This window comes from Tamandua tetradactyla, chromosome 19 (assembly GCF_023851605.1).
Source record: "Tamandua tetradactyla isolate mTamTet1 chromosome 19, mTamTet1.pri, whole genome shotgun sequence".
NCBI classification, from domain to species: Eukaryota; Metazoa; Chordata; class Mammalia; order Pilosa; family Myrmecophagidae; genus Tamandua; species Tamandua tetradactyla.
The window spans coordinates 41,080,283-41,094,856 of NC_135345.1; the positions used below are offsets into that span (position 1 = coordinate 41,080,283).

At 38.3% G+C, this 14,574-nt stretch overlaps 1 protein-coding gene and 1 pseudogene across 3 annotated transcripts in view; one reads left to right on the plus strand and one right to left on the minus strand.

The window, feature by feature from the left end:
- Positions 1 to 14,574, minus strand: part of RFC1 (replication factor C subunit 1) — a 125,571-nt gene that overhangs the window by 80,642 nt on the left and 30,355 nt on the right. For all 3 annotated transcript variants that reach the window (XM_077136617.1, XM_077136616.1, XM_077136615.1), the window contains one exon: positions 519 to 594. In XM_077136617.1, the coding sequence (XP_076992732.1) occupies positions 519 to 594 (76 nt within the window). The remainder of the gene's footprint in view (positions 1 to 518; positions 595 to 14,574) is intronic.
- LOC143663721 (large ribosomal subunit protein eL29 pseudogene) lies at positions 1,338 to 2,283 on the plus strand (annotated as a pseudogene).

Consider the following 14,574-nt stretch of genomic DNA (forward strand, 5'->3'; position numbering starts at 1 on the left):
ATCTTCCCCACAAAAAATGAAATTGAAACTTTCTGAGTTCTACCATTATTTTATCATAAAAAGCATGAAGAAAACTTCATGTTCCCTATCTTAAAGTATATTCAAAGAAAAGTCTTTAAATTATGCTCATTCTTTTTAAATCCAACAAAGGGTCAAACCTTTCAACCAAGCCAACTTTCTATTTACATCTTTGTTTTAAAAGCAATACTCTAAGGCACAATTATGAAATTCAATTTCCAAGAAACAAATGGGAGAGAAGTTAAAAGGAGTGTTTTTAAAACAAACTGTATAAAAGTAAATCTGAGACATGCTACATACTATAACCTTCTCTAAATGAATCTTTAATACATTAACATATTTAGACTCTAAGTTCTGCAGTTAAACAAAATTACTTAAAACATTATCTGAATACATAGATTCCTCTTCTAACAGCAACTGTTAATTTCACACAGAACCCTACTATTCTAAGAGATAAAAAATAATTTTTAAACTTTAAAGCTCCTCAGAAGAAATATTACCTGTATCATAGATGATCCTCTTTTTCTTGTTTGGTTGCTTCTGTTTGGAGTTGCCTTCTTTACAAGAACTATTTACCTATAAATGTGACAATATAATTAGAACACCAAGAAGCCTATACATCTTTCCCTCACTAGACTTGGGCTCAGTGGTTCTTAACCTATGGCAGTTTGGGCCCCCAGAAGATACTTTTGGTTGTTACAACTATGGGGTGGGGAGGAGGAGATGGTACTGGCATCTAAGGGGATGCTACTAAATTTATTACAAGACAATCCTATGTAACAAAGAAATACCCTGCCCAAAATGTCAAAAACTGCCTGACTGGGTTAACAAATAAGCCACACAGTAAGTTAAATAGGATGGTAAAGAACAATTACAAAAAAGCGATATTGTTGTTCAGCCAGAGATTTGAGTTGACTTTCAACACTAACCTATATAAACAAAGAGTACAGGATCTCAGATATTGCAAGGCAAGTGATTCCTGAAAATGAAAAGTAATGACAGAAACAAAAACTAATGAATTTGGGGCCCACATTAGCCAATCCCCAAGGGAAAACTAAATAAAACCAAGGCAAAAAAAAATATTACTTCTTTTAAATTATGTATCACATTTCTAACATATTCAAATTTTCCTAGAAAGCATGAAGCAGATATAATCATTTAACATAACCATTAAAATTCTAATCCACCACTGGATCAGAGTTAGGGGCAACCACCATAACTCAAAAGTAAGGGCAGGTAAGGGTCAGGTGGCAGAGATGAGCCCAGCCTGACGAGTGGCAAGCCCTGATTTCTTGTACTTACATCCTTCAGATGTAGACATGGCCAAATCCAAGAACCACACCATGCACAACAAGTCCCAGAAATGGCACAGAAACAGCATCAAGAAGCCCCTATCACAAAGATATGAATCTCTTAAATGGGAGGGGACCCCAAGTTCTTGAGGAAAATGCCCTTAAGATGCAGGCCAACAATGTCAAGGCCATAAGCACACATGCAAAGGCCATCAAGGTCATTGTAAAGCCCAAGGAGACTGTGCTGGTTTGAATTTGTTGTGTATCCCAGAAAAGCCAAGTTCTTTAATCCTCATTTAATATTGCTGAGCAGGTCTTTTTTTCATTGTTTCCATGGAGATGTGTCTTCATCATTCAAGGTGAGGTTGCTTACTGGAGCCTTTTAAGAGGGAACCATTTTGGGAAAAGCTCAGAAACAACAGAACCCACACAACCAGAGACCTTTGGAAATGAAGGAAAATGCCCCTGGGGAAAGTTGTCGAAGAAGCTGGGAGAGAAAGCTACCAGATGTCACTGTGTGCTTTCCCAGCTGAGGGGTGTTCAGAACCCAAAGACTCCAAAAGACACCAGCCATGTGACTTCCCAGCATTAGCATTCATGAGTGAAGGTAACCTCTTGTTGGTACCTTAATTTGGACTTTTTCAAGGCTTTAGAACTTTGAACTTGCAACTTAAATTCCCTTTTTAAAAGCCCCCATTTCTAGTATATTGCATTTCAGCAGCTTTTACAAACTAAAACAGATCAAGCCCAAGATCCTAAAGAGTGGCAGCCACAAGCTCAACTGGCCTGCCTACACTGCCCACCAAAGCTTAAGAAACATGCTCGTGCACACATCGCCAAGGGTCTCAGATTCTATCAACCGAAGTCCAAGGTCAAGGATCAAACCAAGGCCCAGGCTCCAGCTCTGGCTCAGGTTACTGCTCCCAATCAGGCTCCGAAAGGTGCCCAGGCTCCCATGAAGGCTCCTAGGTAGAGTCCTCCATTTGCCAATGTGAAGATGGAAGGACTGCTGTGACGCCTGAATTGCCATCTGCATAAGGCTGGGTCCTCCTGTGTTATTTGTACAAATAAACCTGATGCAGGAGTTATAAAAAAGAGAGAGAGAGAGAAAAGGAAGAATGAATCCCAGAAGCACAAAAGCCACTGAGAGGAAGTCTCAAATTTTGCCTATAAACTTGGCTCAAATCTCTGGTTGATCCCTTACTATGCATTTGCAGAATGACTCCAATTGCCCAGCTATAGGATTAAAGAACTGAACAAAGAGTTCACCTATTATTGTACATCAGAAGGGTGACAAAATTGGAGTTTGGAGTGTTCTAAACCACAAGGATCAATATTTTTGGAAGATGTGGCCCAAATGACTCAGGATGATATTAATTCAATTACTAAGGGCTTATGGAGAAGACCACAGAAAGAGAGAGAGAGAGAAAGCCATGGAGACAGCAGTCAGAAGATGTAGGTTAAAGGAACCCAGAAGAGAGAGGTCAACCATGTGTACTGGCATGTGACAGAAAAGTCAAAGATCAAGGATCACTGACAGCCAGCCCCAGAACACAAGTCTTCAGAAAGAAAGCACTGATATATATATAATTTGGAATTCTAGAGGGGAGGAAAGAGGGGAATGGGTAGAAAAAAAATTTGAAGAAATAATGGCAAAAAATTCCCAAACGTGATGAAAGAAATAAATACATAGATTCAAGAAGCTCAGAAACCCTAAGAAGGATAAGCACAAAGAAAATCATACCTAAACATACCATAGGCAATTTACCAGAAACCAAAGATTAAGAGAAAACTTTTAACAGAACGTGAGAAAAAAACATGTATTACACAGAGAGGAATTCACATGAATGACTATTAATATTATCTCATCGAGAAAATTGAGGTCCAAAGACAGTGGAACATCTTTAAAATGCTGGCGAAGAAAGGGAAAAAAACCTGTCAACTCAAAATTTCATATCCAGCAAAACTATCTATCCAAATATTGGAGAGTTGCTCAGATGTGGCCTCTCTCTCTCTCTTTCTCTCTAAGCCCAACTCTGCAAGTAAAGTCATTGCCTTCTACCCCTACATGAGACATGGCTCCTGGGAATGAGCCTGGCCCTGGCACCAACGGATTGACAACTTCTTAATCAAAAAGGAGAAGGGAAATGTAGCAAAATGAGGTATCAGTGGCTAAGAGAGCTTGGGTAGAGTCAGGAGGCTATTCTGGAGGCTACTCTTAAGCTAGATATTGCTCATTACCATGATTTGCCAAACTCCAACTAAAACCATTCTCGTCAACCCTAAATAACACCTAGGGCTGTATCTGAGATTCTACAAAGTTTCACATACTACGATTACTTCTCAGAAATATACAACCACAAGATGGCTTCCTAGGCCAAATAAGTCTTGAAACCCAGAGGGGCCAGCTTTTCCAAGAACATCAACCAGTTTCATAGCCTTATCCCATATTATCAACACTCCTTTCCAACATGAGGGAGTTGGACAGGGCATAGCCCAAATACCCCTAAAGACTGGGAGAAGAAGCAAAGAAAGAGTAGTAGTTATAACAGAGAAGATAGGATTTAGCAAACAAGTACGACTGCTGAATCATTATATTGATATTTCTTTCAGTCTCCAGTGTCTTGGAACATCTAGAAGAAAAAACCTGGAACTGTGGAACTGTAACCCTTATCAAGCTCTGAAATCTGTTCTACAACTACTTGTTAGGATGAACTTTGAAATTTAGTGCTTTCTTGTATACATATTTAACAATAAAAAATGTTAAAAATAAGCAGGAGTAGCTATACTAATATCCAACAAATTAGACTTCAAATGTAAAAGAGTTAAAAGAGACAAAGAAGGACACTATATACTAATAAAAGGAACAATTAAACAAGAAGACATAACAATCATAAATATTTACGCACCAAACCAGAATGCCCCAAAATACGTGAGAAATACACTGCAAACACTGAAAAGGGAAATAGACACATATACCATAATAGTTGGAGACTTCAATTCAAGACTCTCATCAATGGACAGAACATCTAGACAGAGGATCAATAAAAAAATAGAGAATCTGAATATTACTATAAATGAGCTAGACTTAACAGACATTTATAGGACATTACATCCCACAACAGCAGGATACACCTTTTTCTCAAGTGCTCATGGATCATTCTCAAAGACAGACCATATGCTGGGTCACAAAGCAAGTCTTAACAAATTTTAAAAGACTGGAATCATACACAACACTTTCTCGGATCACAAAGGAATGAAGTTGGAAATCAATAATAGGCGGAGTGCCAGAAAATTCACAAATACGTGGAGGCTCAACAACACACTCTTAAACAACAAGTGGGTCAAGGAAGAAATTGCAAGAGAAATTAGTAAACATCTCGAGGCGAATGAAAACGAAAACACAACATATCAAAACCTATGGGACGCAGCAAAGGCAGTGCTAAGAGGGAAATTTATTCCCCTAAATGCCTATACCAGAAAAGAAGAAAAGGCAAAAATTCAGGAATTAACTGTCCACTTGGAAGAACTGGAGAAAGAACAGCAAACTAACCCCAAAGCAAGCAAAAGGAAAGAAATAACAAAGATTAGAGCAGAAATAAATGAAATTGAAAACATGAAAACAATAGAAAAAATCAATAAGACCAGAAGTTGGTTCTATGAGAAAATCAATAAGATTGATGGGCCCTTAGCAAGATTGACAAAAAGAAGGAGAGGACGCAAATAAATAAGATCAGAAATGGAAGAGGAGACATAACTACTGACCTCACAGAAATAAAGGAGGTAATAACAGGATACTATGAACAACTTTACGCTAATAAATACAACAATTTAGATGAAATGGACAGGTTCCTGGAAAGACATGAACAACCAACTTTGACTCAAGAAGAAATAGATGACCTCAACAAACCAATCACAAATAAAGAGATTGAATTAGTCATTCAAAAGCTTCCTAAAAAGAAAAGTCCAGGACCAGACGGCTTCACATGTGAATTCTACCAAACATTCCAGAAAGAATTAGTACCAACTCTCCTCAAACTCTTCAAAATAATCGAAGTGGAGGGAAAACTACCTAATTCATTCTATGAAGCCAACATCACCCTCATACCAAAACCAGGCAAAGATATTACAAAAAAAGAAAACTACAGACCAATCTCTCTAATGAATATAGATGCAAAAATCCTCAATAAAATTCTAGCAAATCGTATCCAACAACACATTAAAAGAATTATACATCATGACCAAGTAGGATTCATCCCAGGTATGCAAGGATGGTTCAACATAAGAAAATCAATTAATGTAATACACCACATCAACAAATCAAAGCAGAAAAATCACATGATCATCTCAATTGATGCAGAGAAGGCATTTGACAAGATTCAACATCCTTTCCTGTTGAAAACACTTCAAAAGATAGGAATACAAGGGAACTTCCTTAAAATGATAGAGGGAATATATGAAAAACCCACAGCTAATATCATCCTCAAAGGGGAAAAATTGAAAACTTTCCCCCTAAGATCAGGAACAAGACAAGGATGTCCACTATCACCACTATTATTCAACATTGTGTTGGAGGTTCTAGCCAGAGCAATTAGACAAGAAAAAGATATACAAGGCATCAAAATTGGAAAGGAAGAAGTAAAACTATCACTGTTTGCAGACGATATGATACTATACGTCAAAAACCCGGAAAAATCCACAACAAAACTACTAGAGCTAATAAATGAGTACAGCAAAGTAGCAGGTTACAAGATCAACATTCAAAAATCTGTAGCATTTCTATACACCAGCAATGAACAAGCTGAGGGGGAAATCAAGAAACGAATTCCATTTACAATTGCAACTAAAAGAATAAAATACCTAGGAATAAATTTAACCAAAGAGACAAAAAACCTATACAAGGAAAACTACAAAAAACTGTTAAAAGAAATCACAGAAGACCTAAATAGATGGAAGGGCATACCGTGTTCATGGATTGGAAGACTAAATATAGTCAAGATGTCAATCCTACCTAAATTGATTTACAGATTCAACACAATACCAATCAAAATCCCAACAACTTACTTTTCAGAAACAGAAAAACCAATAACCAAATTTATCTGGAAGGCCAGGGTGCCCCGAATTGCTAAAAGTATCTTCAGGAAAAAAAACGAAGCTGGAGGTCTCACGCTGCCGGACTTTAAGGCATATTATGAAGCCACAGTGGTCAAAACAGCATGGTATTGGCATAAAGATAGATATATCGACCAATGGAATCGAATAGAGTGCTCAGATATAGACCCTCTCATCTATGGACATTTGATCTTTGATAAGGCAGTCAAGCCAACTCACCTGGGACAGAACAGTCTCTTCAATAAATGGTGCCTAGAGAACTGGATATCCATATGCAAAAGAATGAAAGAGGACCCGTATCTCACACCCTATACAAAAGTTAACTCAAAATGGATCAAAGATCTAAACATTAGGTCTAAGACCATAAAACAGTTAGAGGAAAATGTAGGGAGATATTTTATGAAACTTACAATTGGAGGTGGTTTTATGGACCTTAAACCTAAAGCAAGAGCACTGAAGAAAGAAAGAAATAAATGGGAGCTCCTCAAAATTAAACACTTTTTTGCATCAAAGAACTTCATCAAGAAAGTAGAAAGACAGCCTACACAATGGGAGACAATATTTGGAAACGACATATCAGATAAAGGTCTAGTATGCAGAATTTATGAAGACAGTGTTCAACTCAACAACAAAAAGACAGACAACCCAATTACAAAATGAGCCAAAGACTTGAACAGACACCTCTCAGAAGAGGAAATACAAATGGCCAAAAGGCACATGAAGAGATGCTCAATGTCCCTGGCCATTAGAGAAATGCAAATCAAAACCACAATGAGATATCATCTCACACCCACCAGAACGGCCATTATCAACAAAACAGAAAATGACAAGTGCTGGAGAGGATGCGGAGAAAGAGGCACACTTATCCACTGCTGGTGGGAATGTCAAATGGTGCAACCACTGTGGAAGGCAGTTTGGCGGTTCCTCAAAAAACTGAATATAGAATTGCCATATGACCCAGCAATACCATTGCTAGGTATCTACTCAAAGGACTTAAGGGCAAAGACACAAACGGACATTTGCACACCAATGTTTATAGCAGCATTATCTACAATTGCAAAGAGATGGAAACAGCCAAAATGTCCATCAACAGACGAGTGGCTAAACAAACTGTGGTATATACATACGATGGAATATTATGCAGCTTTAAGACAGAATAAACTTATGAAGCATGTAATAACATGGATGGACCTAGAGAACATTATGCTGAGTGAGTCTAGCCAAAAACTAAAGGACAAATACTGTATGGTCCCACTGATGTGAACCGACATTCGAGAATAAACTTGGAATATGTCATTGGTAACAGAGACCAGCAGGAGTTAGAAACAGGGTAAGATAATGGGTAATTGGAGCTGAAGGGATACAGACTGTGCAACAGGACTAGATACAAAAACTCAAAAATGGACAGCACAATACTACCTAATTGTAATGTAATTTTGTTAAAACACTGAATGAAGCTGCAGCTGAGCTATAGTTTTTTTGTTTGTTTGTTTGTTTGTATTTTTTTATCTATCTATATATTTTTTCTTTATTATTATTATTTTTATTTTTTCTCTATATTATCATTCTATATCTTTTTCTGTTGTTTTGCTAGTTCTTTTTCTAAATCGATGCAAATGTGCTAAGAAATGATGATCATACATCTATGTGATGATATTAAGAATTACTGATTACATATGTAGAATGGAATGATTTCTAAATGTTGTTTTTTTTAATTAATTAAAATAAATAAATAAATAAATAATAGGGGGAACAAATGTTAAAAATAAATTTAGTTTGAAGTGCTAGTGGTAAATGAAAGCAAGGGGTAAGGGGTATGGCATGTATAATCTTTTTTTTTCTGTTATCGTTTTATTTCTTTTTCTGTTGTCTTTTTTATTTTTTTTCTAAATCGATGCAAATGTTCTAGAAATGATGAATATGCAACTATGTGATGATATTAAGAATTACTGATTGTATATGTAGAATGGAATGATATCTTAATGTTTTGTCTTAATTTTTTTTAATTAATAAAAAAATTTTTTTTAAATGTTAAAAATATATACAGTGAAAGAAATTAAAGAAGACATAATAAATGGAAGGATATAAAAAGAAATATTGGAGAGTATGGAAGCCTATAAAGACAGAAAGTAGAGCACAGGTTACCAAGAGTGAGGAGCAGGAGAAATGGGGTACCAAGGATCAATGACTCCTTAACCAAAAGTGGGAAGAGAAATATAGCAAAATAAGGTATCATTATGCATACAGGGTTTTTTTTTTATTTTTTAAATATTTTTATGAGAAATATTCACAAACTTACAGTCTATCCACAGTATACAATCAATGGCTCACAATATCATCACAGTTGGGTATTCATCAACATGATCATCTCTAGAACATGTGCATCACTCCAGAAAAAGAAAAACTCATATATTCTATATATATATATTCTATATATATATAAAAAAAAAACTCATATATTCTATACCCCTTACCTCTCCCTGTAATTGACCACTAGTATTTCAATCAACTCAATTTTTTTTATCCCTTATCCCCCCCCATTATTCATCTATTTATTTTTCCTTTTTTTTCTTTACTCATCTGCCCATGGGCATAGGGTTTCTGTTCAGGAAGTCAGGAAAGTTTTTATAATGGAAAGTGGTAGGGGTACTGTAATATCTTGAATGTGATTAATCCCACTGAAGGTGTACTGGGGAGTGGTTGAGATGGGAAAGTTTGTTGTATATATGTTCCCACAATTTAAATAAAGAAAAAAAAGAAAAAAGAAAAAGCAACTATAGAGACAATGACACTTAAATGCAATACATCATTCCAGATGGGATCTAGCAAAGGAGAACAGGCTCAAAAGAACATTAATGGGACATATGAAAAATTGGACTACAGACTGAAAGTTTTATATCAGGGTTAAATTTCATGAACTGCACTTAACGTGGTTACATAAGTGAATATCCTTGTTCCTAGGAAATACACATGGCAATATTAAGTGTTCAAACAGCATGATGTACACAACCTACTTTAAAGTGTTTAGAAAATGAATTGATAAATAGACTGACAGATAAATAGAATGATATGGCCAAGTGGCAAAATATTAAAATTCGTAGATCTGGGTATATGGAGGTGGTAAAGAATTCTCTACATGGAGTTTGTATTATTTTCCTATCTTAAGTGTGAACAGTATTCTTAGATTAAAAAAAAAAAATCCTTAAAAATCCTCCAAGAATGAAGACAGACAAGGAAGAGTAGGACTACGGGAAGATAGCACAGTAAGGTGCCCCAGGACATTGTCCTTCCACCAGAACAACTATCAAACAGGCAGGAACAATCTGAAACAACTATTTTGAAATTTCAGAGGCCAGAAGAACATTGTACAGCACCCAGGGAAGAGGAGGAGGAAGAGGCTAATAAATTACAGTAAAGAAAAGAAAACTGCTCTCTCTACACTGCTGCTACCAGCACCTATACCCCACTCCCATGGCAGGCCTGATGGTAGCTATTGTTTCAGTCCATCTCAGATAAGAGGAAGAAAAGAGAAGATGCTATACTTCCTCAGGGCTGCGGGGGACAGTTAGGTGCAGGGCTGCGTTTGCTAGGCAGGCTAAGAAAGCTCAGCTTTAGTGAGCTATAAAAGAGGCTCTAGATGAGCCTCGTGGTTTATTTCAAGTATCCTGAAGACAAGACACTTGAAATAAACCAGGCTGAGAAGCAGAAAGAAAAAAGAATTGCAAAAATTGAAAAAAGCCTAAGATATCACTGAGACACCATCCAGCATATGAACATATGCAATATGGGAGTCCTCAAAGAAAAGAAGAGAATGGGCCAGAAAGACCATTAGAAAAAATAATAACAAAGATGTGAATATGCAAATCCAAGGAACCAGAGAACACCAGGAGGACAAACACGAAGAAAAACACACGAAGAAAAACACACCCTGTCATATACCGATCACTTTCTTGAACACAAAGGACAAGGAAAGAGTTCTGAAAGCTACAAGACAAAAGAAATACATTATATACAAGGGAGTCCCAATAAGATGGGATGCCAATTTCTCATTAGAAACCATGGAAAGAATAAGGTAGTAGGTTGAAATACTTAAAAGGTGAAAGAAAACAAGTGCCATCAAATAATATTATACCTAATGAGACTTTCTTTGAAAAATGAGGGAGAGATTAAGACATTCCTAGACAAACACAAGCTGAGGGAATTCATAACCACTAGATCTGCCTTACAGACAATGTAAAAGAAGTTCTTCAGACTGAAAGAAGAGGACACTAGATACTGTCTTCAAACTGATATAAAGAAATAAAGACCTGCAATAAAAGTAACTCATTGGGTAATTATAAATGCCAGTATTATTATAGTGCAATGTTTGGTATGTAACTCCACTTCCTACTTCCCACAAACGCTAAAATGCAATTGCATGAAAAGTAATGACAAATCTATGCTTTTGGCATACAATGTACAAAGACCTAAGTGGTAAAAAGTACTAAAAAAAAAGGTGGAGGGACAGGGGGTTAGAAAAATATTTATGTATGCTCTTGAACTTCAGTTGGTATAAAATAAGATTATTATATACTTAGGATGTTAAAGTCTAACCCCATGGTAACTACAAATAAAATAGAAAAAAAAATCAACGTAGAAGAGAGAAGGCTTCAATATGGTAAAACAAAATATCAAATAAATTTAAGAGTAGGCACTAATGGAAGAACCGAAGGTCAAAAAAGGTCTAAGAAATATAAAGCCTATTTTAAATAGCAAAATGGCAAAAGAAAGTCCTGCGTTATCAGTACTGACTTAAAATGTCAATGAATTAAACTCTCCAATCAAAGACAGAGATGGACAAAATGGATTAAAAAACATGAACCAGACTTTCGGGAAGATGGTGAAGTGGGGAGGACTAAATCCACTACAGCTCCATGGGACTAGAAGGGGACAGGGAAAAAATGGCAGGGACTGTGGTCCTAGAGGATGAGTGACCAAAGATGGCCACCAGTGCTTCTTCCGGAGGAGAGAGGCAGAGGCAGGACTGAAATGGGGAGAGCAGGATGGGTCTGACTGGCCGTGATCCCCACCAGGTATGGGCAGTGGCACACTGGGAAGTGAGAATCTGAGGGAAGCGACAGTCCCTCCGCTCCAGCCTGCCTCAGCTACAGGTTAGGGAGGTCACCCTAAGCCACACCACAGCTGGTGGCACACACTGGGAGTTCAGAGGCGCACCTAGCCATCCACCATGAAAAGCCTCTGACCAGGCACCAAGAATGGCCATCCCATCGGGCACAGGGAAAGGTAGATCCACCAGGCGCTGAACACTGAGGATCAGCTGCTCCCCCTGGAGCTATGTTGGTTTCCATGTCCCGCACGCTGGGTACAACTGTTTCACCGTGGCCCCCAAGGAGCAACCCCATAACAATGCACAGCAGCTGCCCAGAGAGCTGCTGCAGTTGGGGAGTGGAGAGACTGAAGGGTGGAGATGCCTCAAGATCGCTCGCTACCTGCTGGGAAAAAGCGTGCAGTCTGGCAAACTCACTAGATTTGTCTGTTTCTTTTAAACACATTTTTTCTATTTTTTTCTTGGTAGTAAAATAATCTGTATAGATTTTTTATATATTTTTAGTTTGTTTGTTTTTCTCCCACTTTTGTGGACACTACTCTGAGTTCATTCTACTATATCTAGGAGTGTCTCCTGGCTTTGGAGCTTACTACTGTTGAGGTGTGGGCTTTTTCCCATATTTTTATAAATCGTATTTTATAATTATTATGGGGGGGGGGTGTATGAGCCAGGAATTGAGCCCAGGCTGCCCACATGGCAGCCCTTTCCAATATGAATAAGTTAGAGTGGGCAAGGCCCAAATACCCCTTAAGAGTGGGAGACAGATCAAAGGTGATGGCAGAGTTATACAAAGAAAGGAGGGTTTAACAAATGAGTATGAGTGTTGAATCAGTATATCAATATTTCTTTTAGTCTGCAATATCTTAGAGCAGCTAGAAGTAAAAACTTGAAATTGTGGAATTCTAACCCATACCAAACTCTGAAATCTATTCTGCAACTAATCGTTGTGATGTGCTTTGAAATCTATTACTTTTTTGTATATATGTTATTTTTAACAAAAAGGAAAAAAAAGATGATGATGGTGATGAATGCACAGCTCTACGATGATACTGCGAATCACTGACTGTACACTTTTGATGATTACAAGCTATGTGAATATATATCAATAAAAAATAAATAATATTTTTAAAAAATCAAAGAAGGTGGAGTTGTAAAGGAGGAGAAAGGATTTAAGAAATAAGCATGACTCCTGAATCATTAAATTGATATTTCTTTTAGTCTCCAGCATTTTGGAGCAGCCAGAAGGAAATACCTAAAACTGTGGAACTTTAACCCATACCAAACTCTGAAACCTGTTCTATAATTAGTTGTTGTGGTGTGCTTTGAAATTTATTCATTTGTATATACTTTATTCTTCACAATAAAAAAAGAAGAAATGAACAAATGGCAAGAAAGATGGTAAAAAAGGAATTGAATCTTAGGGAAATGATGAACAACAAAAGGTGCACAAAAATGAGAATCAATGGTGTCCCAGAAGAAGAAGAGAAGAGTAAAGGTATGGGAAAGTTAGTTGAAGATATAATCGGGGAAAATTTCCCAATCCTTATAAAGGACAGATATATGCAAAACAAAGAGACCCAACGAATGCCAAACAGAATAATCCAAACAGGCCTACTAAAAGACACATACTCCAAAAAAAAATTTATTTTGTCCGGAACCTAAATTTTCTGTAGCAAATATCTAACACAAAGTATACAGATAGATCATCTAAACAATCCAAAGACAGGGAGTCCAGAATAAGAATGAAGGCCTTTAGTACTTCCTGGAAGATGGCGGCTTAGTAAGATGCGCGGATCTTAGTTTCTTCTCCAGGACAGCTACTAGGGGAGTAGAAACGATACAGAAAGCGCCCAAAGCCACAACAGAGATAAAAAAGACAGCGTATCCCATCCTGGAACGGCTGGCTGGCTGAGAGAGGCAGCTCGGGTGAGATCGCCGAGGCGCGCGGGCTTCACCAGGCGGGGCGGCAAGCGGCCGGAGTTACTCCCTTTCCCCTTCCCGGGGCCGGCTGGGAGAATTGGAGAGGCGGTCCCCTGAAACCAAGGCGGCTGGCGCCGACACCACGCGCGGCCCCCCGGACCAACTGAGAGAATTGGAGCGGAAACCCCCAGGCCGCGGAGAACGGAGACGGGTGGGGGAGGCCCCTTCCAAACCCGTGACTCCCGGGGAACGTGCACTCTCTCGGGCGGGCCGCTGCCGCTGGCGCCCTCCCGCCACGTTTGTCGCCCAGGGCCGACTAGGAAATTCGGACGGGCTCTTTCCCGGGCTGCGGCGACCAGCAACCCTCCCTGCATTCGGACCCCGGGCCGGCTCAAGCCGCTTCGGCTAGCGAACCCCCCGGACGGCGAGAGTTTTCCAAAGTTTAAGGTCCCACAGCACCTTTTACTGGTGGGACCCGCAGACAAACGTGTGCCACGAGCGCCACCTACTGGGCAGGATAAGAAAAACAGAACCCAGAGATTTCACAGGAAAATCTTCCAAACTTTTGGATCCAATACCCAGGGAAATCTGTCTAAATGCGCAGACGCCAACAGAAGATAACGGATCACGCTCAAATAATTGAAAATATGGCCCAGTCAAAGGAACAAACCAATAGTTCAAATGAGATACAGGAGCTGAGACAACTAATGCTAAATATACGAACAGAAATGGAAAACCTCTTCAAAAACGAAATCGATAAATTGAGGGAGGACATGAAGAAGACATGGGCTGAACATAAAGAAGAAATAGAAAAACTGAAAAAACAAATCACAGAACTTATGGAAGTGAAGGCCAAAGTAGAAAAGATAGAAAAAACAATGGATACCTACAATGATAGATTCAAAGAGGCAGAAGATAGAATTAGTGATTTGGAGGATGGAACATCTGAATTCCAAAAACAAACAGAAACTATCGGGAAAAGAATGGAAAAATTTGAACAGGGTATCAGGGAACTCAAGGACAATATGAACCGCACAAATATACGTGTTGTGGGTGTCCCAGAAGGAGAAGAGAAGGGAAAAGGAGGAGAAAAACTAACGGAAGAAATTATCACTGAAAATTTCC